Source organism: Melozone crissalis, unplaced genomic scaffold (assembly GCF_028551555.1).
Source record: "Melozone crissalis strain CALT ecotype California unplaced genomic scaffold, PUWL_Pcris_2 ptg000005l_1, whole genome shotgun sequence".
Classification (NCBI taxonomy): domain Eukaryota; kingdom Metazoa; phylum Chordata; class Aves; order Passeriformes; family Passerellidae; genus Melozone; species Melozone crissalis.
The window spans coordinates 29,224,662-29,252,284 of record NW_026535783.1 but is presented as its reverse complement, the minus strand read 5'-3'; the positions used below and the strand labels follow the sequence as shown (position 1 = coordinate 29,252,284).

Sequence of the window (27,623 nt, the reverse complement as noted above, 5' to 3'; positions counted from 1 at the left end):
CATAGACCTTGCCAGTTCAGTACAAACGCTGGACTAAAGCATTCAGGATTGGTGCTTCCCTTAGAGAGCAACCTTACAGGAGCTGCTATAGAGCTAGGCAATAGTAGAGAGAGGCCTAAAAAAGCAGTGTTAATTTACTATTTTTATTTTGGCCACTGACTTTTGTGAAGAATGCACTTCCTACTATTGCTGGGAGCTGGGAGAGCAGAAATAATAAGATGGTCACCTTGTTAGCCAAGGATTAGGCCCAAGCAGTATATATTTAATTAGACTTTAAAGAGCTTATTTCAATGTTAGGAGATGCACTCCTTCCCTGTTGCTGCTGCCTCAACGGAATTGTTTCAGTAAGTCTTCTGTTTATCAAGAGACAGGAGAGTGTTTTCAGACATTGTGAGCACTCAGTTTTTGTTTGCAGTTAGATTAAGAAGAGGAAAGTTGACCCAAAGCTCTTGAAGAGCTCATCTAATCTCTTTGGTTGAGAAGATCTGTCCTCCCACAGACTCACCTTCAGCATTATAAAGGAATACATCTTCCTGATGACAAGCTCTCTTTGCAGGGATACCTCAAACTTGGTTAATCCAGAAGCAGCATCTTCAGTTACAAAATTTTAAGAGACACATGAGAAATTAGAGTGCTGCTTGCACATCTTTTGACTTCCACCTACCCACAAGGTCTAGGGCATTCACAATGAGCATTAGTGAAGACGACGTGGAGAAGTTTCTTGATGGCAACCCTGCTTTTGCCAAGCAGTATTTTGAGAAGAAACTAAAAACGGAGTCCTGGGATAACAATGAGAGTGAAATACTTTTTGAGCTGATCCAAGACATGCAAGAAAGCATCAACATGGAGAAAGTGGTTTTCAAGACCCTGAGAAGAATCAGGTCCCTTATTCACGCTGACCGCTGTAGTCTCTTCATGTACAGGCAGAGAAATGGCACTCCTGAACTGGCAACAAGGCTTTTCAACATCCAGGAGGGAAGTACTCTGGAGGAATGCCTGGTGGCCCCAGACTGCGAGATTGTCTATCCCCTGGACATAGGCATTGTGGGCCACGTTGCTCAGACCAAGAAAACCATGAACATCAAGGATGTCCGTGAGGTATGTTTGATTTATTTGTTATCTGGGGAGAAGAGAGGCTCACAGGGGTCAAGAGGCAGCAGCACATCACAGTGCTTGGTGAAAGCCCTTGTGGTGTAACTGGAAATGAGCAACAAGTCTGAAAGTTCCTTCCAATTTCATTTATGGGGTGAGGTGAAACTAAGAACGTTGATTACACTAGGTCTTAATGCTTGCAAACAGTGCACTGCTGCACCTTGCCTGTCTAACTAAAAAAAAAAAAAAAAAAAAAAATCACATCTAGTCCAGCAGAGGAGAGTGAAGTTGTCAGACCTGAAATGAATGCACACAGAATTTTCAATGTGATTTTATATTCTATGAGTAAGTGGCAGAGACAGAAATTCTTTACAGTGAATCCAAAGAGGGTTTTCCACGACAAAAGAACTTGGAAGATATTTGCTGTGATGAAGGTTCAGCTGAGGGCATTTAGAGGCACCACTATCAAACAGAGGGAGTGGACCCCAGAGCAGTTAACTGCAAGCTGTGTACGGGTGATCTTCACCAGAAGCAGCAAGAGACAATCTTAGACTAAAAAAACTCTTCCAGCAAAAATTGCAATCTGCAATATCAAGAAGGACCTGAGGGATTTTAATCTTTTCTGTTTATGCTTTCATGACAGTATATATTCCCCATACTTCTGGTTCAATCATGGAAACCTGGATGGCAGGAATAACAATCTGCTTGCTCTAATCATAGGTATAAAACTAAAATCCATGTGACCCAAATATGGCATTTGGGATTACTCCATCTATTGTTTGCTAGTTACAAAGAGACCATCTGTTTATTCATTCACTTGTTGCTCAGTGCAGGCATATCTCAGCCCTTCAGCAAATCCTTCCTTGTCTTCCACAGAACACACTGAGACACTGTTTTGGTTCTGCAGCCCAGGTTCTTTTTTGCTGGGCATACTGTTGATGTTGGGGGAAGCATCAGAATGTGACTTAAATCTTAAAGTTTTTTAATTTCTGACGTTTCTCCAAATACAGGGGAGGATTTCAGATCTGTGAGCCAAATGCTGTGCTCCAATTCTGGTGCTTTTAGACATTGTCATAATACAATTCCTTTGAAGAAGATCCAGAGACTAAATGCTTGGTCTAGCCCATTTGGCAGAAAAGGCAAACAATGGGGAATGTATGGGGAGAAGATTCATTAGGGAGTGATAATTTTTTCTGGTGCAACCTTCTGAATATGATCAGAGTTGTGTGGCTTTTCCTAACCCAAACAGAATGACTTATAGATGACAATTTATTCACCTGAGCTGGGAGAATATCTTTGGTAGCAAGGCCATCCCTGCACTCCCCCATGGCAGGTGATGATGGTACCAATGAGGCCCTGTGTAGGCAAAGTGATTGGCCATCTGCTTGCCCTGGACTACTCTTTCTCCACTTTTTAAGAGAAACTAGGGGTAGATGCTGCAGGCTGCCAACAAGCTTCATGGTAAAAGTAGAAGAAAAATGAGAGTGTGTGAACTTGCCATTGAGAGCACTGGTTTATACCCTGTTGCTATGCAGTGCTACCTGGCCCTACCCACTCCTCAGTGCCAGCAAGAAGTCAGAGGAAAGGATGGAGGAGGCACCATGAAGAATGCCATTGATCTGAGAATAACCAGTGGAGAGCCCCCTTGTTCTGAGAGAGTTTGACATGTTAAAGCTTATGATTGGCAAGATCTTCGCAGAAAGTTAAAAGTGCAAGTGTTGCAGTTAAAAGCCACATCCTCTGCTCTTGATATTAGCTTTATGATCTGTATGTGGTTTTCTGCTAACTCATTTCTTTTCCTCAGTAATTTTTAAGCATAACTTTCTTTAGGCAGCTTACTTTAAGGGGCTGCGCTTGGACTTGGTTTCAAGACACATTGTGAAAAATGCTTATTTGTAAATTCTCTATTAAACAGTGTGCCCAGTTCAGCCCATTTGTTGATGAGCTCACCGACTACACCACAAAAAACATCCTTGCAACACCCATTTTGAATGGCAAAGACTTGGTTGCTGTCATTGTGGCTATAAATAAGCTGAATGGCCCACACTTCACCAGCTCTGATGAAACAGTAAGTGGTCAGTAGCTGAATTCCTATCAAAAAGCTTTACTTTTGTCGTGTGATAGAAATCCTTTTACCCTAGTGATGCCTGCTTTAGTGAAGCTCCACTGGTGTGAATTTCCCTTAAGGGCACTCACACACTCATAGAAGAGGCTTATATTGAGAATGTTTATCTCAGATCTTTCAGGGAAGGTACAGTGGGATAAGTCTCATGTCATGGCAGTGCAAAGCAAAGCATTTATCCTGGGAAATTACCCTGATGCTTGTAAAGCAGTGCTATGAAATACAGTACACATGAAGTTGCTACTGCATTCAATTAAATCTCACAATTTGCCTTTTCAGCTTTTTCTGAAGTATCTGAATTTTGCATCCTTGAACTTGAAAATTTATCACTTGAGTTATCTTCACAACTGTGAGACTCGAAGAGGCCAGGTAAGAGTGAAAATGCAGTTTGGCTATCTCAAAATCAAATTATTTCATTCTTCTGATTTAAAGGGTGAATCTGATTTTCTTCAGAGATTTGTCCCTGAAGAGCAGAAATAAAGAGATGCCCTCAACTGCTTTCAGATACTGCTTCTTTCCCAGAGTCCTGCATTACTCTCTCTCTCTTCTGCTATTGGCAAAACTGCAGGACATCAGGCAGTGGCACCAGCTTCAGCAGGACTGACCTCAAGGTGTTCTGTTTATTTGAGGCTGTGAAGCACTCTTGGATCATTGCAGAGAGCAGCATCAAGAGACTTTCTGAAACACTTAAGAATGTGGTATTTTCCCCCCCATCTGCTCATTAAAAGTGCCACTGAATTTCCTCTTAGAACCAGTAAAATTATTGTCATATCCATGTTGTATTGGCCTCCATCAGTAGAAAAGAACATATATTAGGGGTTTAGGACATTCTGGATTGAAATTCTGGCACCATACTTTCCTATTAGTTGGGTTACAGTAGGACTGTCGGATTTATTGGCATGGATGGGAATCCTTGCAATCACTTTCTGCAGCAGGCAGTAGATGTCACTCAGGAGGACGTGGAATTGCATCTGTGCTTCATGGCAGCCACGCTCTATTCTCCAATGAGATTGCCATGGAGAGAGAATAAATGCCTATCTCAGCAAAATGGATGCAGAATGAAAGTTGATTTTGGAGCTTTGGATGGCACTTATACTTTCTAACTAATTTATTATGCTTTGCCTAATTTTTTCATTTATCAAAAACAAGAATGATGGCCCAGTAATACCAGCAATGAAGAACCGTTAACTAAGGTAGACCTAGCAAAGGCTTTTTCTGTGGAGAGCTTAGCAGCAGGACTAGTCAGGGTAAGAAATGGGCTAGAAGAGAAAGTGGAGGCCCATAAGGTGAAAGCTTAGTGTTTCTGGTCTGGGACTGGACCCAGGAGTCCTGTGTTCATATATTACTGCTGTCTGAGCAGGTCCCACACAAAGGGAGGAAAGCAAGAAGGAAATGCAGGACACACTGCTCTAGTTCTGCCAATAGCTCACTTGTCCAGCCTCTGATTAATACAGGTCTTCAGGGCTGTGTGAAAGTTATTATAGTTCATTGTGCTAGATTTTAAAGCACTGAAGTACAGAGTGAGCAAATTACATTCTCAAAAGTGGTCTAGGATTTTAATATTGCAAATCCCAACAGCAAAGACTGGGTGATACTGTGGGTAAAATGGCTTGTGCAAAGACAGGTCAGTCTGCTTGTGCTCCGATACTGTGCAAAAGTCCTATTAGAACACCACATAATTTCTTACCAACTTCTTTATATCAGTCAGATATATTTCAGCTGTTTCTCTCAGTCCTTCTTATGGGGCTTGTGGCTTTCAGTACTTATTGCATGCTGTGAAGTGCCAAAAGGCTAAACTGCTGCTCATGTTTATCCAATGGTCGGCATGACAACACGACTCTCCTGTTTGAGGGATACTGACACTGAACTCCGACTTCTTACAAGTGGAAGAGTTGTCCCAGTTTATGGACCAGTGCAGCTCAGAATTGTTAAAAAAATCTGCTAGTGCCCAGTGAAGAGGTGAGATGCACTTTTTCCAGTTGTGGCCATGTAACAGTATTTCTTGTTCAAAGCCCAATCTGCTTCAAGTTGCAGCTTCAGTGCTTCAGAAGCATGGCTCCTCATATGTCCTGGGATCAGAGAGCCAGACACACACCTGGGATACAGGCACACATGCATTAACTAAGCTAAGCAAGAGTGTAAATTACTTCCTTACCATTTCAGAGCAGTATTTGTGTAACCTCTGCTTTTAGAAATGAAAAAGCCTCATAGCAACAGCTTTCTTGAGGTTGTTACATTCTGTAGAATGTACCAGAAGATGGGGAAAAGCATCATAGGCTGTTGCACACATGAAACAGCTGCTCAAATACTTCCAGGGAAGTGTTAACTCAGATATTTCAAACACCAGCCTCTGGAATTTGCAATGGCTTTTGGTGTTAACCGGTTTTGGATGCAACATTTTACTAATGGATATAAAATTTAAGTGGGGACAACTCTTTGCCTGACACTGCTACTTTTTTTATGCTGTATTGGTAACATTTGACTCCTACACAACACTGTGGTGACCTGACTCTTTCTCCCTAGTAATTTCCAGTGGGAACAAGCGGGTAGGTTTCCTGCACCTTTCAGAAACCATAACCCAACAAGCCCATCTCTCCAAGAAAGGCTGTGCTTACATTTTCATTATATCCTGCAGGTGCTGTTGTGGTCAGCCAACAAGGTTTTTGAGGAGCTGACGGACATTGAGAGGCAGTTCCACAAGGCTTTTTACACGGTGAGGGCATACCTGAACTGTGACCGATACTCAGTCGGTCTCCTGGACATGACCAAGCAGAAGGTGAGTGTTCACATGTGTGCTGTGCATCCTTCTGCTTGCTGCTATCCACCGAGGGGTGATGCAGGCAGATAAGATTTACCGAGGCAGTAAAAGTGCGAGCTAACCTTCAGCCACTGTTCCTACTTCGCTCGGCGCTTTTTTACTGTGCAAAGATTAAGATAATGGGTTAACGAAATCAGAGGAAAGGGGAAGAGCTTATCACTGAAATGGGAGAGTTGGAGGCTGAGAAGACAGAGGAGGGGAAGAGGTGTCTGACTTAGGCAGTCCTGGTCAAAGTCTGCAGCACAAACAAAACCTCACGAAGTCCGTGGGTATCAGAAGTATAGTGAGACGCCCGTGGAACCATCAGCAAACAAGGGCCTATTTATACACAGTACACCCTTGCCTGGAGTGGCATGAGATCTGGAGAAATCTGAAGTTCCAATATTAGCAGAGAAAAGAGCTAGGCCATATCACAAGGTGACTTGTGACCAAACAGCCACCTTCCTCAAGGACTCATTCATGCTCATGATATCCAGGTTTTCAGATGAAATTTGGCTTCATGAAAACAAGCTGACGGAATTGAAGTTACCTCTGATTTGGTCTGATGGTTTGCACCTTTGGCAAACTTTATGTGGGGGTTACACAGCATCCTTGCCAGTGGAACCTCTTTGTCCCATGGCCAGGCTGTCTTGTTGACACAGCTCTTGCAGCATATTGTCTTGTGAAGAGGTATGTTAAAAGATCCCGTGTAAGCTAAAGGCTCTTTGATCAATACTATAATGTAGCATAAGAAAAAAACCCCAAAATAAGTATTTACCTTCTTCAAACTGGCAAGTAGTAGGTCAGGCAATAGTCACACTTTGGAAAATTAAGAACACAAAAACATTGTTGAAGGTGTTTGCTCTGAGTACAGAGCTCACTGTTCACTGAATGAATCAGCACTCTGTGTATAGGCAGTATATGGTAATATGCAGCCATAGAAATGCAACTGACATGTCCAGATTTGGATATCTGGCTATCATTCTGCTGCCTAGTATTGAATTAGTTTTATTATTTCATGCCTTGTTTATACAACACCAAAACCAGCATGGTAGAGCGATGCTTGCATTGAGGCTCAAGACAAAATGCAGCTTTCTACTCTAAACATACGTTTTTAATTTTAAAACCAGGAGTTTTTTGACCTGTGGCCCGTCCTGTTGGGAGAAGTACCTCCCTACTCAGGACCTCGAACCCCAGATGGCAGGGTACGTGAAAACAAGATTTCTTTTACTATCCCTTCTCCAGATGGATTGCCTCACCACTCATTTTAACACCACTCTTTTCTCACTTGTAGGAAATAGTCTTTTACAAGGTCATCGACTACATATTACATGGAAAAGAAGACATTAAAGTCATCCCGTAAGTGCCCAGTCCCTGAATTCTAGGTACTGACACGGGGTGTAGCTGAAAACAAGGTTCCCCATGTTTTAAAGACATCCATGAGGAGAAATGTAAAGGACTGATAGAGGATCGAGAGTCAGAAAGTAAGTTGGTGCCACAACTCACATTTCTGCAGGATAAAGATCGGGATCCTGACTCGGAAGTTAGGCTCCAAAATTCACGACAACCAGTGATTCTTTTCAGGTGGAGAAATGAGCTGCCTTGATTGCCTGCAGTTTTCTGCTGTCCTTGCCAGGTAGAGGCATCACTCTCCTCCATGCCTTCCCTGTGTCTGGGATTCATCCAGGATGCTCTTGTGCTGAGGTTTCCTTGGTTTTCTCCACTCCTTATATCACTGACCCCATCTTAAGGCTACCTCTGGCCTTTTCTCCCATCCTGACTCATTGGGACTCCCTTTTTCTAAGAACTGCTCTCTCTTCTTGCCACTGAATTTTTCAGTGGAGCCTTGGGCAGCTTAGGCAAATCTGACATAAGAGAGGTTTTCCCCAGTTCTGGTAACACCACTTTACTCTCGGGTTTGTGCTGCAGAAAAGGTCCCCATTTCTTGGGTACAGCAGTGTTCAAAGTTCAGGCTGGCAGGCATCCTTAGCCAGGAATCTCCTTTTATCCTTCTTTGTGTTGAAGGTCTGAGGCATGGTCTTCACTTCTAGGAATGAATTTTTATAAAATATCTGCAAACCGATATTTTATCAGTTGTTTCGTTTTGAATCCTTGAAGCGGAAGTATTTACTTATGTGGAAAATTTTTGATTGTGCGTGTGGATCCTTTGAAAGTAACAGAACAAGTTATGAACTGGGGGTTCCAGGCCTAAACTTGGATTATACAATCAACGGAACTCACTTCAGCTCCATGATCTCTTTTCAGTAAATATATATCTACAATTTCCCTTATACATTTTTCTTTCATTAGAAATCCTACCCCGGATCACTGGGCACTAGTTACTGGACTGCCAACCTATGTGGCTGAAAGTGGATTTGTAAGTACTTAATCTGGGATTCCTCAAGTCTTTCTGACACGAATAATACTCATGCAGCTTTCTCAGCAATTCAGTGCTTTGTTTTGGCAGTTAAACTTCTCATTGCCCATACTGTAATATTTTTTCTTTGTGATCCCCTAGATTTGCAACATTATGAATGCTGCTGCAGATGAGATGTTTAACTTTCAGGTATTGTGAAAACTTCCAATTCTATCAAGGATTCAACTTTATTTTTTTGCAAAAAATGTAATGGAGAGTCAATTTTGGGCATATAAATACTTCTTTTGCTTGTAGTCTGAATGTAAAATTGGAGTGCTTGTGTATTTACATGAGCATAATACGTAAAACATATTAAGTTCATGATGTCTCTCTGCTTGTTGTTGCTTCAAGGAAGGTCCTCTAGATGAATCAGGATGGACTATCAAAAATGTTCTCTCCATGCCAATTGTGAATAAAAGGGAAGAAATTGTTGGTGTTGTCACATTTTATAACAGAAAAGATGGGAAACCATTTGATGAACAGGATGAAACCCTCATGGAGGTATAGTTTCTTGCTGAAAGAAATTAATATAATTGAAGAGGTCACTATTTTTCCATGTACATCTGCAAAGCATCCTGAGTGTTATGCAGATAAATGTGTATCTTTGTTGCTTAGAGAGGTGTTATACATCAGCTTGAACATTGTGAAGGCGACGGTTTGACATACTGGGGGAGTTTGATATGAGAAACCCGACTATATTCTTGTGATTTTTTTCAGCATTCTTGGATTGTACTCCTAGCCATGAGCATCTACTGTGTGCCAACACAACCATTCTGACCTGTATTCACATACCTACCCGCTGGCTCTCACTGGCTGGGCAAGTCCCATGAAAAATGGCACAGAAATTGTCTATACAGCTAGGACAAAAAGAGAGGCCAGCTATTAAATCTACCAACAGTGGCTGTGATTAAAGACCTTGCTCCTTAGAAATGTTCCTATGCTAGTTGCAATGAAATATTTAGCTCTTGGCACCTGTTATCAATGAGGACATTTCCTGAAATCAACTTTTCTTATCAAACAAAAAGACCATGGGGAAAAAAATCAGTTTGAGTTGGCCACTGGACAGCAAACAAGTTGAAAGCGATCACAGGATGTGAGTAAATACATGTGAAAGGTGATGAGGGCCCTTTGCTCTCCTTTGATGTGAGAGCTCCTGATCTGCTATCACCACTGTGACAGAAACATTTCACAGACACCTGCAGAAACACAGAAATAATTTTCTGTACTCTGAACTGGACAGAGGGTCCTTCAACCTGCACAGAATCGATGCTGTCAAGGCCTGGGCAGATTCAACAGCAGAGGAACTGCTTTGCTGAGGAGCATGTCACAATTGGAAGCAAAGATGTGGTTGCTCATTGCTAGAATTTTGGACAAAGTCCAGCTTGTGTTTCTTTAAAAAGCTATCACACAGTGTCATATTTCTGTGTCTTTGAGGAGCAGATGTTATGGCTATATCTCTGTTTCCTTCTCTTCCCCTTACCAAGTCCTTGACACAGTTCCTGGGCTGGTCTGTACTCAACACAGACACGTATGATAAGATGAACAAGTTGGAGAACCGTAAGGACATTGCTCAGGACATGGTGCTCTACCACGTGAAATGTGACAAGGATGAAATCCAGGAAATTCTGGTAATGCCTCACGATGTGGAGCTCACACCCAAGTGTACTGGCCTGGCCCATGACCCATGGCACAGACAGAGGTCTCCCATTTCACAGAGACACTTCAGCCACCATGATGTGGGGGCAGCACCTGGGTCCTAGTAACTGCACAGGGACAGAATGAGTCTTTCTTCTTGTTCTGTGGTCTGCCCTCCTCCTTGGCACACTGTGCCACTGTGCTCTTTCTAACTTCCTCAACAAAGCCAGCCCTGGAGGTGCTACTCAGGGCAGGGCTGTAGGAGTGGAACAGAAACTGATTTATTCCTCAAAACTTCCTCTGTGCTGAGGATGTGAACTCAGAGGACCCAGCTGTGACACTGGCTCTAGGGGGACATTTGCAAGTGAGGGAAACACAAAACAAAATCTAGGAGGGGGAGAACACTACCAGGAAAAATGTGTTGAAAGACAAGAAATTGAAGTAAGGTCCAGGAAAGAAGCACAATTTGGATATGAGAGTTGCCCTAGATTGCCCCAAAGCTGCCCAGTGAGAAATCCAGGGGGGTTCAGTTGTCTCCTTAACACACCCATGCTTTTTGCAGCCAACACGAGAAAAGCTGGGGAAGGAGCCATGTGAGTGTGACGAAGAGGAGCTGGCAAGCATTCTGGTAAGAACAATGCACTGCTGGAAAGAACAGCCCTGGCAAGCAAATTCTGCCTGCCTAGATGTAGGGAAGAGTTCCCAGTGTTGGCATGCTGTTACCTGGCAAAGGGTGAAGGCACAGCATACCCTGCCCTCCTTTGCTTCCTGAGTTTGAGATTATCATCAGTATGTGTCAGCACGTGCCTCCCACAGCTCCTGGGGCGTCCCTGCTCTCTGCCTCTTTATCTCAAGGACTTCAAAGTCCATCTGGAAACACATCAGCCACCTTGGCTTGTTTATCAGAGTAATTAAGGAGGGCTGTAATTCTTCCTCCATTTTGAGTCTTCAAACTATATGAAATCAAATGCTTAACAGGAAACAAGCAATGTTTCCTGCACAAAACTGCCCTCCCTCTTCCTCCACTAAGGGGTTATCATGAAAAGCTTCATTTTGGTCTATTTATGTGCTGTATTCCAAAAGAAAAGCAGTGTCAGACTGATACATTTTTATTCAGCAAAGCTTAGGAATGACATAAGCAGCACAGAAATAAACCAGCCCACCTCTCTTACAGAAAGAAGAACTCCCGGGGCCCACTAAGTTCGAAATCTATGAGTTCAGGTTCTCTGATTTTGACTGCACCGAGCTGGAGCTGGTGAAGTGTGGCATTCAGATGTACTACGAGCTTGGCGTGGTGAAAAAGTTCCAGATCCCACAGGAGGTACGAGCCGGCAGAAGCCAGCACATCTCCCGTCTCGGATGTGCTCGCCCATGCCGCGGCTGGCACCGCGGGCCCCGTGGTGCCCGGCACGGAGCAGCACAGGCCCGGGCTCACGGGCCTCGCAGGGAGGGATCGGCCTCCTGAGCCCCCTCACCCCGCCGAGGGCAGGGAACAGCCTCTCACATGGCATTGGAGCATATCTTCTGCTCTCTTCTGCTCCTCACTGCCTGCCACAGATGTGGTTTGCCATGAGGTCTGTATGGGCGAGTGGCGGACTCTGCAAAACCTCTTGCACGTTGTGTGTCCAATGCCGCTCACAGCCGCAGTGTGGAAACAGCTCCCGGGCACACCACGGGAGTGCCTTCCTGTCCGCCCCTTTCCTTTGACAGAGCATGCAACCTGCAGCTTTCGGCCAAGACACGCTGAAACACACTCTGGCAAGCCCCTTTGTTTCTCATCCCCACGCAAACACGGATGTGCCTTCATTTGGCGCAGCTGGCACCAACCTGTCGACAGGAATGGTGTGACCCCCTGGGAATAAGGACCCCACAAACCCTGACTTGCCAGCTCACGACTTTTGCAGTTCAAAACCCTGTAGGAATTGCGAAACCGGCATTTCAGCAGCCCTGCTGCTCCCGAAGGGATTTCTCTGCTCATCGTGCGAAGTCGATTTCCATCTACTGGGATCTGGGGGTAACTGCAGGGAGAGTTTTCACCCTGGAAAGGCAGGATAGCGATCGGAAGGGAAATAAATGGGAATTACCTCGGTTCTTCTTACACGCAGAATGTCAGTGTCAAAAATATTAAATATACCTACTCTGGAACAACTAACCTCTGGAAGAGGTGTGAATAGCAGTGATTCTTATATTTGAGATTTTAAGAAATGAATACTCATTAATAAATAATTGGCTCTTTAATGAGAAAACTGCATAGCTACAAGAGAGAGTACACACGGAGAAGCAGACTGCAGCGGAAAGAACAGTTTTATATTTAATGCCCTATATTGTAGTTCTTTAGGTGATATAAATGTAATTCTCCTCTACATCTATGGATCCATATCTCTTGAAGAGAGACATGAATATTAATAAATCACAAGAAAAAGGGACAAATCTTATAAGTGATAACCTAGATAAACAGAATAAAATCAATACATTCACAAACAGTAAGATGAAATCTCTTTTCCTCCGGGTGGTGCTGATTCTTGTTTACCCCAGAGGCATGTCCGTGAGATTAATTTTTTTTTTTTTCAAAAAAAAAAAAAAAAATTTTAGTGTCCACTTTTGCTCTCTACTAGGCTTTACTCCATCAGCATTGCCAGGGTAGCCTGATGATATATGAACCTTCTGATCCCTTTCTGGGCCTACCTCTGCAGAGCGGGTTTGAACCTCATCCATGATTTCTGTACATGACCCGTATTGCAAGATGGGCGGGCAGCAACTTCATTACCCACACTAACATCCTCTTCCCCACCGGCAGGTTCTGGTAAGGTTTGTGTACTCTGTCAGCAAAGGCTACCGGAAGATAACTTACCACAACTGGCGTCACGGCTTCAATGTGGCACAGACCATGTTCACACTCCTGATGGTAAGGTAGCACCACCCTGGTTAGTTCTGCAGCACAGCTTTATTTACAGCAGGTCTTCTGTCACACCTGAGAAATATGCAGGGCTCCCTTCGAACCCTGCTGCAGGAAAATGTTTTGTCACTCCTGGCACAGGTCCTGCTAAATGAGGTCTCCATTAGCCTGAAGGGACAGTCACTGCATTGCACATGAAGGAAGCTTTGGTGAATATTGGGCAATGAATGGAGAGCTTTAATTCTCATAGATACAGATATGCAGGGTGTTGAATCGATTCCAGATTAAATCCTTCTGCAGAGTAGAGGAGAGAGACTACAGGACTTCCACTCTTCCAGTAGATTCTGACAGTAAGAGCCAGACTGAAGTCAGCTGGTGGGGATGGACACAAACTCATGCTTTCCATTTCCATCCAGAACAAACACAGGTGTGGACAATCTTTTGGATGGTTCAGCTTGACAACCGCATCGCCCAGAAAGATGCAGAGCCCTTTCACAGAGTACTTTGTGTCCAGACTGGGAGGGGCGCTTCTGAAAGCCTGGGTGAATCCTGGGGCCAAGGCTTCTTTAGCAGTGGGTAGCCAACCCTGCACATATGCATCAAACACATAAACAGCACAGATGCACCTGCCTGGTCTGAAATATTTTGTTTCCAGCTGATTCCCCATTTTAGCCTAAGTCAGCTGTGTACTGCGTTTCAGTTTGCAAATAATTTCAGTTCTCCTGGACTGTCCCAGGACATCCCCAGCACAGAGCAGTCATCGCTCAGTACCTTTTCCTGTTAGAGATGTTAACATATGGAATATAAATTCTCTCCCTCAGACTGGCAAACTGAAGCGTTACTACACTGACCTCGAAGCCCTTGCAATGGTAACTGCGGCTCTGTGCCATGATATTGATCACAGGGGAACCAACAACCTCTACCAAATGAAGTAAGCATTTTCTTACCACTTCAAACCATTTTTTGTTGCTCCTGCTTGGAGTGGAATCAGGCTGTGATCACACCCAACTCCAGTGCAGCTCTGTTTAACACACAAGGGCGACAACCTTCTTTTACAAGAAAAAAGCCTTGCTTTTCAGCTTGCTGCAGTGTTTGGGCTTATGCTTTGGCCAGTGGGGACAATTTGCCATGCTCTCTGGGGCTTTCTTTACCTCCTAGCCAACTTCCCTGAGTTAAAGCAGAACTCTACATCACCATTACAGTGTGGAGCAGGTGCAGAGCAGGCACTCAGTATCCTGAGCGTTACAGGAGACTTAGGATGCCAACAGAACCATCCTGGACGTAAGATGATGAATTTTTACTGTATCTATGGAGAAAGCGCCATGTTTGGCATTGCCCTCACTACCTACAGAAACAAAGCACCTATGAGAATATTGGTCTCAGTAGGTAGTCATTTTAGCTACAGATAAATAATTGCATAATTTTGTTTCCTTGTCAAGGCTCTGTTGCTCACTTAAAGGAGACAGATCACAGCTCTTCTGCAATGCTTGCTGCCTAAATCTCTAATATATCCTGGAGCTTTGGAAAAACATTAAATAAAGTTTTTGATAGAAGAGGGCCTTGCTTTTCAGCAAAGTGTCCAAGGATTGCAGATGTCCTTGCTTTTTAGAAGGTGTCCAAGGATTGCAGGTTTTTCTGTTCCTATTACCAGATATCAATATGTAGTTATTCAGGATTTAAACAAACTTACTAAGCTGAGTAATTATACTGCAGTCATAAACAATATTTGGAGTGAAATTTGTAGTTGGAATACTATTTTTTCACAGTGTCTAAAGAGTTATAAGCAATGTCACAATTGTCTTTTATTAGACTGAAGTCATTACTTATTAAAAAGTTCAACTCATAAGCCTTTTTTAAAAAATGGTACTTATATGTGTGATAGAAATTAAATACAAAATTAGACATTTCTTTTCATTTTTAAGTGCTGCACTAATGTCTTCAATTTTTCCTTTATGCAAACAGATCTCAAAATCCTTTAGCTAAACTTCATGGATCCTCTATTTTAGAGAGACATCACCTGGAATTCGGAAAATTCTTGCTCTCTGAGGAGGTTGGTAATGAACTGCAGTATAAGGGCATGAATAATTTCCTTTGACTGAAGTTTTTCGTTAACAACAGAGTTGTCAGTACAAGACCTTTCTCTGGATTGGATGCCAAGAAACTGCATCCTTTCCATCCTTGGATGCCTCATTTCCAAAGGGCTCTAAGCCCACCCAGGACTAAAGCACATAGGCTTCCTAAATGCATGTCTTGGTTTCTTCAGCGGCCACATTTTTATCCCTATAGGAACAGGTTAAATACAGCGTTGCTCTCCTGTAGCCCCTCTGATAGGGCCAAGGCTGAAATATTCCCACAGCTAACTTTTAATTTCAGGCAAATTTGCATTTGAGTCAGGAGATGGGGTTTGGGTAGGCACTGTGTAACAACTTTCCCCTGCTCAGTGAATTAAAGGGGAAACAGCACTAAATGTGGTGTACGGGCTCACACCCCTTGGACACCAGAGGAGCAAACTGAACTACTGAAAGAGAAAAAAGTGACCATATTTGGGAAAGGGAGGTGGCCAGGAACTCATAATAACATAGAGCTTGGATTTTTCAATGCCCTGTCCTTTGCTTTTCAGTCATTGAATATATGTCAGAACCTCAACCGCAGGCAGCATGAGCATGTGATTCACCTGATGGAAATTGCCATTATAGCCACAGACCTGGCACTCTACTTCAAGTAAGTCAGTCACCACACCTTGTGTGAAAGGCAGAAAGCAGCTGGCACTTTACAAGGGCCAGATGTGATGCTTTACTCTGAAAGTCCCCACCAGTGCAGCAGTTCTCTTCACAAGCACTGGCTCTGGGAGGCTGCCTTTAATACTCACCTCAGACCTGAGGGGAGAACTCAAATAATTCAAAAGAATTTTGAATTTCTACTCAATTAAATCACATACATTACTTTTTAACCCTCTATTGCCAACAAGACAGGGCTATTTGATCCCCTATAGGACGAAATGTCAGGATTTGGTTTGGTTTACTTACCTAGCATTTCAGATCTGAAAATACTCATAAATGACAAATGGACTGGCCAGGACTGTACTAACTTCTCTGTGACAGCAGAATGACACAAGTAACAAGTAGTTCATTGTAGGTGAATGTCCAGCTCATAGTCTATTCCACACACAAGGGCCTAAAAAGCCAAAATCTTGGAGCAGTGCTTGCTTTCTGGGACATGAGGTTGAAAGTTAATGACATATAACTTCCTAATTAGCAAGAAGCTTTCAAAATGTGCTTTCAAAATACAGTGTCAAGACCAGAGACTGCTTCTGTGTTTTGCACTGCAGTATAATTACACAAAATTTAAACAGTCCAAAAAAAAGAAGAATTTGAGGGAAGCTAGAATACCCAGAACACTTACTGTGGAGATCCAATATCTGTATGGTACCATCATCTGTCTATATATCACCTCTTCCTCACCACTTGGGAACAAACTGGTCCTTGCCCTCCTTGGTCCATGAAGTGCAAGCAGAGGCTTGGCTGAGCTAAGACACAGGATTACTGATGATAGGACACACGCACAAGTCACTCTGTGGCATGGCCTAACTCTTTTCTCTGTTAATATTGAAACCTCAGATTTCTCCAGATCTCATGCCACTCCAGACAAGCGTGTATTGTGTATAAACCATTACTCAGAATTCCCTATATATACATTTAGATTATATAAATAAGGTTAACAATGCCTGACTAAGTACATAAAGCCAGGTAGCTTTAAAAATACTCCAGCTAGCTCTAGGCTTCTGCAGTTCACTTCACATGTAAGGAAAAAGATTTCTTTTACTGCAAACAAAGGTGTAAGCATTTCTCAGCTGACATAACTTGCAGTAGCTCGTACTTTCAAAGACCTGCTTATACCTCACCACTATACTCATCCTAAAGGCATTTACAACAGTTAAGGGAGCAGATGATGGTGCTTGGTTTTGTTAGGACATAAGAGTCAGGACAGCAACTAATGGGAACCCTTCTGGTGGAGTTAGCAATACCAGGATCAGCCACCTGTTTTTGACATATTTGTTTCCTTGTTTCATAGATGTTCATAGATTTTTCTTCTCCTTTTTTTTTTTTAACCCTTCCTCCCTACCCTCTGAAGAAAGCGAACGATGTTTCAAAAGATTGTTGATGAGTCTAAGACATATGACAGCGTGACTGCCTGGACTGAGTATCTGTCTCTGGAGACAACAAAGAAAGAGGTTGTCATGTGAGTAACTAGCTCTGGGGAAAGGTTAGTGATGTGGACACCAGGTGAGAGCTCCAGGATATGCTTTGTGCTGCAAAGTCAGCAAGTGATACATTACTGGCTACTCAGATTTGATCTTCTGGAGAAGCAGGGAAAAATACAGGGGAAAAAAAGCTTAAAGTGGTTCTTCATCCAAGTAAGTGTCCTGTTGGTCATATACTCCCATGGAGATGCAGGATCCCTTCTGGCTATACATTCCTACCACTTCATCCTGTAGGCCACAAACAGGGACATCCAATCCATTAGCTGTTCTTCCCAGTGGCAACTAGGCTGAGTTGCACAATGCTGCTGCTGTGACCAGACAGAAACTTTGCAGGATGCCCTGCACTGGTGGTGAAGTGCTCTCACCACCTCACTGCAAACTGCACTGCTACGCACCTGTGGGGGAGCCAAAGGTGTTATTCCAAAGTCAAGGAGTTCAGCCCAGCAATCACTAAAGCAGCAAACATTTTAGCTCCAGAAGCAAGCAGTTCTCCATCATAATTCCATTTTAATCAAGAGAGCAGCCTTTGATGAGTGTCCCAGTCAGAACCAAGGCTGTTACAGCAACACATCTATCAGTTTGGAAGGGGCCATGGGATACCGGATACAGTACTGGTCTCTGTTCTCGGCCTGTTGTCTCTGCCTGGTTAGGCTTAGGATGGCCTTGAGGCAGCCCGCACTCCAAAGGACGAAAGCAGTCTTCAGATTTTTCGGTCTTCAACATTGTTTATTAATTCTTATCTACAAAGTTGTCTGCCAGACTGACAGAGGTCTGCCCAGCAAGACAGCCATGGGCACACTGACCTCCCTCTGGGCGGTCGTCTATTTTTATACTAAAATCTATGTATAAGATATTTACCTTTACCTTCCAATACCTTTTACCCTTATTAACAAGTGCAGATTTAATGTGAACCAATCCCAAAGTGCCAGCATCACCATCAAAGATGGATAACAAGAAGAAGAGGAGAAGGACAGGGCACGCCCTAATTCCTCCATCTTGTCTCCTAAGAACCCTCCTGTACCAAGATCCCAAAACCTGTTTTCATCCTGTAAATAATCAATTCCTCCACCACTTATTCCCAACTGATCCTCTTGTCCTCATATAGGTGGCACATCCCGTGCAGGGTCAAAATCCAACGACCAAGCACGTCTGGCAACATTCCAGGGTTTCCAAGCCCCCCCAAGGGTTACCTTGGCAACTCTGGACATCAGGAGTGATGTGCTGAGTTCCCACATACTGGGGTATGAGGGTCCTGAGCCTGAAAAAATAGGGAATAAATTAATTTCTTTCCTGTTTTTAGGGCCATGATGATGACTGCCTGTGACTTGTCAGCTATCACAAAGCCTTGGGAAGTCCAGAGTAAGGTAAGGTGCTTGATATCCTGATGGATTTCTGTAGCTTACACTTCAAAGTAATGCAATTTCCAAGCTGCCTAGAAGCTAAATCAAAGTCTCCTACCAAAAAAAGAAATAGCTGTGGTTTTGATGTATTAACCAATCTTTCAGGCTGTAGTTGTGAATTCTGTACAAAATTCATGCTTACAAAAAAAATCTCAGCAAAACAAAAAACAAAACAAATCCGTCAGTTACATAGATTTTTAGGTCACAGTGAGATTTTTTACATGTAACATATGCATAGGCTTTATTATAGCAATACCTATCTGCAGTTTGCTCAGTTGTTTGATTTCCTTTAGGAGCTCATTCCTGAACTGTACTTGAGCCATTGCTAAATAATAAACACTAGATTTTGAAGGAGGGTAAAAGAAATAAAACCTACGTCCTGTTCAGCATGAAGAAAGGACAACAGGAAAAAAAGAAAAATAGACACCCACAACGTGACCAGTAGGCAAATCCTCATGGGGAATACATTGGAAATATTTCTCAATAGATGAGCAGCGGCCTAATGAGATGCAGCGCAATATGACTGTTGAGCTGTCACTAGACAGGTGAAATCCTGCTGCCACAGCTGCCCTTCCCAGGAAGAGGAATGAGGCTATGGTTGCACAAGAAGAAACAGAAGGATAAGAAGTGAGATTTGATTCAGAATGGAGAAATGAAGTGCATCAAGTTATGGGGCTGAAGTTGGTGCTAACTTTTCTTTTTCCCTCTGTGTCAATGTAGGTAGCTCTCCTGGTAGCAGCTGAGTTCTGGGAGCAAGGAGATTTGGAAATAAGCGTCCTTCAGCAACAGCCCATTGTAAGTAACATGTAAGAACCAGGCAGTTCAGTTCAGACAGCAAGTCTCAGCACAAGCAGTGCTGCCCTGAGTGCTCTGTGTCTGCCTGAAATCACAGTGCTTGCCAAAATCCTTTAGAAAAGTATGTTTTGAGATAGTGAATAGCATCCCTGACAGTGACAAGTGCCTCTTGTCCAGCTGTCCAAATAGTTAGGTGGGTTCAGTGGCTGTGAAGCATCAAGGGGTGATTCACCCTGGAGATTTTTGTGTAGGTCCCCTACAGAAAAAATTAATAACTAAATAGACAAGTCACAGAAGAAAGAATAGTTTCTAATAAAGAGAAAAACTGCCAACACAGACTTCACAGAGTCATAGAATTATTGATAAATGGAAGGGCATTTCTAACATTTTTTTAAATGAATAAATTCAACATTGAAAGAGGCAGGAGTTATTCCTGTAAGTGTCCTCCACTTGTGTGGTTTGGGGATTTTTAAAGTAGACTTTCATGCACCCCCTCTACCCACAGTGGCATCACAAATTATATAGTAATCAACAAGATCTTGTAAAAATATAATTTCCACAAGGGAAAAACTTGTTCTCCTCCCCATCCATGGACACTTGAATTGCAGTCTAAAATTTCTGCTAAAATGGCTATGGAAATGAGCCCTCTTTCTTCCTCTGCAGTTGAGGAGGAGGGCTCTGATGGGTGGTCTTTAGGATAGCATGACAGAACTGCCAGGCTGACACAAGAGGGCAGTTTTGGGGAGAAAATAGAGTTGTGTTTTTCAATTAAGTGTTCTCATAAACCACAATGAATTTGTGTCCTCCCACAGCCGATGATGGACCGAAGGAAAGCTGCTGAGCTTCCGAAGCTTCAAGTGGGTTTCATTGACTTTGTGTGTACATTTGTCTATAAGGTAAGCAAAGTGCACCCTCACACATGCCACCCTTATCAACAGGGGTTCAAATCCCAGCTGACTGAGTCCTGGGGCAGCAGCACCACTTTTGGGGAGAGGGACAGGCACACAAGGGAAAATCTGCCCTTTTCTGAGGCATTGCAACGGGCTGCCTGTTTCTGGCATTGATGCTTTCTGCAAAGCATCAGCTTTGGATGCGAGGTGTCGGGGTCTGCCTTGGGGTATGATGGACATGCATTCCCTCTGCACTGCATTGCACTGAAAGACGTGTTTTGATTAGGAGTTTTCCCGTTTCCATGAGGAAATACAGCCTATGCTTGATGGGCTGCTGAACAACAGAAATGAGTGGAAGACCCGTGCTGATGAGTATGATGCAAAAGTTAAAGCCCTGGAGGAAGAGAAGAAAAAAGAGGAAGAGAGAATGGCTGCAAAGAGAGGTCAGAAAAAGTAATTAGCTTTTCATTCCTAACTCAAAAACATGCTTATGAACACTCTCACAGATTACAGCAAGTTTTGCTGACACAGCAGAGTAAGATTGGCTCCACTGGCAAGGCTGAAGGCAACTTGCCTTCAAACCTGACACTATGACAGGTTGTCAAGAAGGCCAGTTTAAAATCCCAAACACTATTATCTTAGAAACTACTGAGAACACATTCAGCATGAATTCCCATGCAGCTGGGGAAAGCAAAATGTCATGTACTGTCCCTGGAAAATAGCAGGTAAACAACCCTTTGGCTGACCTGCTGTCCCACAGGTTATAAAGCAGAAGCTAAGAAAAGCTTTATGAAAAGCTAAAAAAAGTTTAAAAGGTCCTAAATATTCCTAGAAGAACATTTAAGAAATAATTGTTCATCACATCACATTTCTAGCCCAGATTAGGTACTACTTAGGTGCAAACAGTAGTGGCAGTGTCCAGTAGCATTTTATTTTGGTTGAACATGGTTTTCTTCTTCTGTGGGCCCAGCCTGGGCAGACTGAAAACCACCAGCAGTGGTGGGTACTGGTTGAAAGTTTTTCTGATAGCCTGAGGATTTGTTTGACTCTCAAAAGGGCAGAAGCAGAAGGTTCTCCTGGCCTATTCCAAATGTCTGATCAAATACCTGCCACAACTGGGTGCCTTCACTCCACAGAGACTGTGTCTGAACTCTTCTTTTGTTCTAAACTGGACCAAAATTCCAGCAGCCTATGGTGTTGACATTGCTCAAATGACACAATTTAGAAATTATTAGAGCTGCCTAGATGTTTTATCTCAGTTTGATTCACAGTAGTTAACTTAAAATAGCAAAAGGAAGTGTTTTAACTATGATCTAGAAAATCTCTGAAGAATTATTTACTGAATAAGTAATTATATTCAAGCAAGAAAAATTTCCACTAACTCTGCAATGCTCTTTCCAAGCAGCCTTACATGTACAATCACTTTGCACAGCAGACAGCTCTATATAGGGTGCTATAGGTATATGACCTAAGCTGATCATTGGAGAAAAGTTCTAAAAAACTTCTGCAAATGACTGAGAAGGAAATTTATGACTGTCTGTCTAATTCTATGTTTCTTTTTATATGACAGGTGAAATAACCTGTAATGGAGGAACAGCTCCAGCTTCCAAAACCTGTAGCATACTTTAGACCTATTCTCACAGAAGTATATATGCCACACAAAAGGAGAACACCCTATGAAAACAACAACAACAAACCAAAACTAAACAGCAACAACAACAAAAATAAAAACCCAAAACCCCCCAAACCCCCCAAAAGCAAAAAAAAAAAAAAAACAACAACAAAACAAAACAAAACAAAAAAATCATCGTGTACAAATACATTCCTGATTGGACTATTCTGATAATTTATTAGGCTTGTGACCAACCAGGGAAGGGCTAGATCTTGTTTGCCTTAATTGCATCTCTTCCTGACGGTAGGGAGCCAGTTCTGTCCTGTCTCCTGTCCTCCATTTAATGCATCTGATGTCAGATGTCATGTGACAAGTCAAGACAACATTTGGCCCAATAAATCAGGTTGTAAGATTATGGAAGAGCATTTTTCCTGCACTGAAAAACTTCTTATCCCAAAGCTGATGGGGATAGTCCTGCTCCGTACAACCTCCTGAGACTGACAGTGAATGCAACCATAGCCTGCACAGTGGGAAAAATGAAAAAGAGATAAAGTTATCATATCTAAGTCTGTATCTGTCTGGACATCAGAAGGACGCCTGTGGGTAAGGATAAAGCATGAAAACTGACCACAGTAAACCTTTGAACTGCTCTAAAAGATTATGATTCCACTTAAATCCAAGAAACGCTCTGACAGATAATACATCTGCATTCACTTCAAGAATCTGGATAAGTTGCTATCCCAAAGCATGGAGCTATTCATCCAACACATAGTAGCTGCCTTCTCCAGGAGCAGGATCCACATTGTATACTAATTGAAGCTTTATTCCTTCATGAATCATTTAAAGAAGACAGTGTTATCATTACCCATCACAGTTCCTCTTACAATTAGCTAAGTAACCTGAGTTGTGAGATCTCATAAATTTGTTCTGTTTTGCCTCATAATGCTGTTACTTAACACAATGGATCAGAACTAACTGTCCCTCCTTTCCTCCTCCTGCTCTGAGATGTCTTGTTTTTAGATAACATGCCAGACTTGTGACTCTTATTTCAGATGAAAGTAACTTTTCATGTTTATTCATGCAAAAATAGAGCAATCGATTACACTCCTGTAGTAATAGACACAACCCCATGTCCTGCTCCCTCCCCCCACCCCCCTTCTTTCTTTTTTAAAATTGTTTGCAGATCTGTTTTGCTGGGGATTTTCTTCTTCTATTACTCCTGTTACCTTCAGGATTCTTGTCCTTCAGTATATTGTTTTGCATTACAAAAATACTGCAAGTAAAAGGAAAACTAGAGCTGTGGTGGTACCTGGTGATCATTTACCTGTCTCAATGTAGTAAGCAAGATGTAATCCTCAATCATTACACAGCAATTTTTTGAGAAGCAATGTGTCTTTCAGGAAAATACAGAAACTTGTCCACTTGCATGAAAGTTAAAACACAACAGGTAGTGACTCCACGTTGTATGTCTCATTTCATTAAGAATCATAGAATGCCAAGGACTGGGAGAGACCTTCAGCATCATCTAGTCCCAGCCTCACTGCCATTGGCGGGGACAACTCTCACTAGACCAGATTGCTCAAGGCCTTATCCAGCTTGGCTTTGAACAGTGCCAGAGTCGGGGCACCCACAGCCCCCTGGACAACCTGTTCCAGTGTCTCACCATCCTCACAGTAAAGACATTTGATGTAAACTTCCCTTCTTTCAGTTTGTACCCATTGCACCTTGTCCTTTCACTACAGTTGCTAATGAAGAGTCCCTCTCCAGCTTCCCTACAGGACCCTTCAGATACTGCAGGATTGCCAGTAGGTTCCCACACAGCCTTCTCTTTTCCAGGCTGAATAGCCCCAGCTGTCTCAGCTTGTCTGGGGGAGGTGCTCCAGCCCTCTTATCAATGTTGTGGCCTCCTCTGCACTTGATCCAACAGTTCCATGTTTATTGCTTATGTTTGGGGCACTGGAAATAGTCTCAGACTCCAGGTGGAATCTCGCAAGAGCAGAGGACCATGTGGGAGATTTTATCATACAGCAGAAGTCGTCAAATAACTTCTGTTCTTTCTTTTCTTTTTTAAGTGGAAAAAATGCCACAGGTTATTGTAATGCACAGTGGTAAGTAGTGGGATTTTGACAATCACCACAAGACACCGTACACTTAAATACTGAGAAAAGCTCCTTATGTTCTCAAATGTTTTCTGGGAAATTAAACCTGGAGGCTAACCTTCCTGCTCCCCGTAACCAGCGTGAGGCACTCAGAGCCCTGCAGGGTGCTCCAGCAGGGCTGCTCACACAAGGAGCATGGTGTGCCTGCCCATCGCACCCTGTGAGGGACTGTGCCCTGGCTGCCCACATACACTTGGGAGCACAGCTGGTCCTCACAGCCTCAGGGTGGGCATGCTGCCAGGTATTTCCAAATGGGAATATGCATGCATGCATGCAGGGGGTGTCCATGGACACTCAAGAGTGGGGTGCCAGTGGAGGAGGCTGTTTCTTAGGGGTGGACCTTTGCCATGGGAGCAGTGAGTGAGGGCCAAGAAACAGATTTGTCCGCTGTTTTCTCAGGTGTGGTGGACTGAACTTTACTTGGGTGGGCTGGTTGAGCCGGTTTCCACAATAACCTGGGATTGATGTCTTAAACAATGTGTTGTCACATCAGGTAGGGAAAAATGCACATCAGAAGCAGATCCTGCAGAGGTAGGGTAATACTTTTTATCATGCCAATCTCCTTCCTTCTGGTGAGGCACAACTGTATCTAACAATGCAAAACTCTCCCTCCAGGGCAAATCTGGGAGCAAACCTCTAGAGGGGTTCCTCTAGAAAGCAGATTCAAGTGGCCCCTCCCCCAGCTGGTTCAGGAAAATATTTACTTGGAGAAAAGTGGAAAAAACTGTTTATTTAACAGGCAAAGTATTCACCAGCACAAAACCAAACAAACAAACAAAATTATTTTAAAAAATCTCATATTAAACAGTAAAACCTCTTGCCACTCTGAAGAGATGACAAACTCAGAAAGTCCCCTTGGTGGGCTGTAGCTCAGCTCAGTCAGTCTCTGATCAGTCCCTCAGGCACCGGAAATGCCGCGGCCCAGGCCCGCCCGGTGGGCCACAGGTGCAGCTGCTGGTGCTCCCCTGGGTGTTCAGTCCAGAGCAGGTTTAAACAGGTCCAAAGAAAAGGGAAAAAAACCACAGGCCAGGGAACTTCTCTGCCTCAGCTAGCTAAAACTAACTAAAAGCAAAAGAGAGCTCTGTCCCACTGTCTGTGCTGCAGACAGCACAGGCCAGGAGAAGGACATGGGGGAGCAAGTGCAGTTTCTGGTAACAAACTGTGCACTTCTCTCCCCCTTCACTCTCAGAACCAATCTGAAAGGTGCAAAAGTTATTTCTGGGCTAAACACATGAATGGGGACACAAGCATTATAAAGTCACCCCCAAGACAACATGGGAGTGTTGACACATACGCCTGAGGGTATACCTTCTTTCTGATAAGGCACAACTGGCAGAACCATGCAGCTGCCAGAGCATGGCCAAACAGCAGTTGTGCCATTAGAAGGCAACATAAGCCATCAAAGAGAAGTGGGGGCGCGTACAAGGCCTCTGCGGCTGTCAGAGCTGTGAAGGTTGCAGCTCTGGCGGAAAGGGAGGGAAAAACTGACAGGGAGATTGGAAAATGCCTTCAGCCACCTCCTGTATATCTGAGAGAAATGCTTACTGTTGTCTTTTCTGAGCTGGCCACAGCCTGACTTGAACTAAGCCTGGGAAGTGCTCCTCTTCTCCCAGGCAGGAGGAACAGGAACAACTCAACATTCAATCAGTTCTTCAAACAAAGAGATGGTATTAAACACCACAGGGAGGGTATGGATCCCAGCTCCACCTTTCAGGCAGATGTATTGCATGTCTTGGTACTCTGTAAAGGGGCTTTGTCCCACCAGCATATCCAGATCCCGTACAAGGAAAGCTCAGAGAGTACTAGATCCAAGATTTTAGATTCACTCAGTCTAGGCTGAGTTGTTTCCATCCTCCATCATAAAACTTGCAAGAGGAAGATCTTTTTTCTCTGTACCTCTTCCTCTACTCCTTCCACAAAACTATAGGAGTAGAAAAAACATTCATTAGATTCAGTAGGAAACCATTCCACTCCCTTTCACAAAGCAGCAGAGTACTCAGGAGTCACACAAATGTAGTTCCAGCAGAACATGTGGATGTAGTGTTTTCCAGAATACAGAATAAACATGAAAGGTCTTCCCCCTCAAACCCTTTGAGAGGAAAGACATAAAGACATATTTTCATTGCTTCTTTCCCTTTCTTGGCTTTTTTTTTTTTTTTTTTTTTTTTTTTTTTTTTTTTTTTTTGCTTGAACCTAGACAGTCATCTATTGTCTAGCCAGAATGGGGTGGCAGAGAAGTAATTTGGTCCCTCTGGAATGGCTGTAAAGTGATACACGGTACCTTTCCCACCCCACTTCAGAATTCTTCCCAATCTAAGAGGAATTACAAGGACAGCTTTCTTACCCAAAGCCAGTTCATGGAAAGCGTGTGGAAAGCGTGGCAGACCTCTCTTGCATAATTAAGATGCGTAGCACGTCACTCCTTATGAAAGAGACGCATTACAATTTGCCTGTAACTTAGTTTTGAGGAACATCTGTCCATCTGTACTGTTTAGAATATCTGACTAATGAGTCAGCACCAATTCCTCAGGTCACAACATAGCTTGACAAGCCAGAATCAAACCTGACAGCCACATGAAAGAATTGAGCAATAATTGAGCACTGTGATAAGAAAACTGAAAAAAAGGTGACAGAAATGCAGAATTGTGATTCACTGCTCATTGTCCATGCAGACCGGTGGCAGGTGATATCCCTCTGGGGTCAGTACTGGGGCCAATACTCTTCAACACTTTTGTCAGCAGCATGTACAGTGGGATCAAGGCACCCTCTGAATGTTTGGCACCAACACCAAGCGGTGAGGAGCACCATGAGCACTCATAGCCCAGGAAGGCAATGGGACCCTGGGCTGCATCCAAAGCAGTGTGGGCAGCAGGGCCAGGGAGGGGATTCTGCCCCTCTGCTCTGGTGAGACCCAGCTGGAGTACTGAGAACAGCTCTGGTGCCTCTAGCAATAAACATGGAACTGTTGGATCAAGTGCAGAGGAGGCCACAACATTGATAAGAGGGCTGGAGCACCTCCCCCAGACAAGCTGAGACAGCTGGGGCTATTCAGCCTGGAAAAGAGAAGGCTGTGTGGGAACCTACTGGCAATCCTGCATTATCTGAAGGGTCCTGTAGGGAAGATGGAGAGGGACTCTTCATCAGCAACTGTAGTGAAAGGACAAGGTGCAATGGGTACAAACCAAAAGAAGGGAAATTTATATCAAATATTGGGAAGAAATTCTGTTCTGGGAGGGTGGCAAGATACTGGAACAGGTTGCCCAGGGAGCTGTGGGTGCTTGCCTTTCTGGGCTGCCTTTCTTTCCCATTGCCTTTCTGGGCTGTGAGTGCTCACAGCTGGCACTGTTCAAAGCCAGGTTGGATAAGGTCTTGAGCAACTTGATGTAGTGAGAGGTGTCTCTGCCCATAGCAGTGAGGTTGGGACTAGATGATGCTGAAGGTTCCTTCCAACCCTTGACATTCTATGACTCTATGAAACTCCCCAGTCAAACCATTTAAGTAACAGATTCAGGCAGTCAGTGCCTTGCCAGTCTCCTCCACCTGCCCAT

The 27,623-nt window shown here is 43.5% G+C and overlaps 1 protein-coding gene across 1 annotated transcript; it reads left to right on the top strand.

Moving 5' to 3' along the window:
• Positions 1-356: 356 nt before the first annotated feature.
• On the top strand, positions 357-22,017 carry PDE6B (phosphodiesterase 6B). Its single transcript, XM_054285862.1, has 22 exons — positions 357-1,098; positions 3,008-3,160; positions 3,494-3,583; positions 5,850-5,990; positions 7,142-7,216; positions 7,306-7,370; positions 8,322-8,388; positions 8,530-8,577; positions 8,779-8,928; positions 9,912-10,055; positions 10,625-10,690; positions 11,237-11,383; positions 12,860-12,967; positions 13,780-13,889; positions 14,921-15,008; positions 15,579-15,679; positions 17,090-17,197; positions 18,520-18,583; positions 19,340-19,414; positions 20,227-20,310; positions 20,591-20,747; positions 21,875-22,017. Exons 1-22 carry the CDS (start codon positions 688-690, stop codon positions 21,931-21,933), a joined length of 2,511 nt encoding a protein of 836 aa, XP_054141837.1. The 5' UTR covers positions 357-687; the 3' UTR covers positions 21,934-22,017.
• The last annotated feature ends 5,606 nt before the right edge of the window (positions 22,018-27,623 follow it).

What these genes read in the sequence shown, in the direction of transcription:
- PDE6B (XM_054285862.1), top strand. Translation starts at nt 688, where the DNA reads ATGAGCATTAGTGAAGACGACGTGGAGAAGTTTCTTGATGGCAACCCT. An exon ending in ATGTGGCTGAAAGTGGATTT is followed by an intron (nt 8,389 to 8,529) that starts GTAAGTACTTAA and finishes GTGATCCCCTAG; the next exon opens with ATTTGCAACATTATGAATGC. An exon ending in AGGATGAAACCCTCATGGAG is followed by an intron (nt 8,929 to 9,911) that starts GTATAGTTTCTT and finishes CCCCTTACCAAG; the next exon opens with TCCTTGACACAGTTCCTGGG.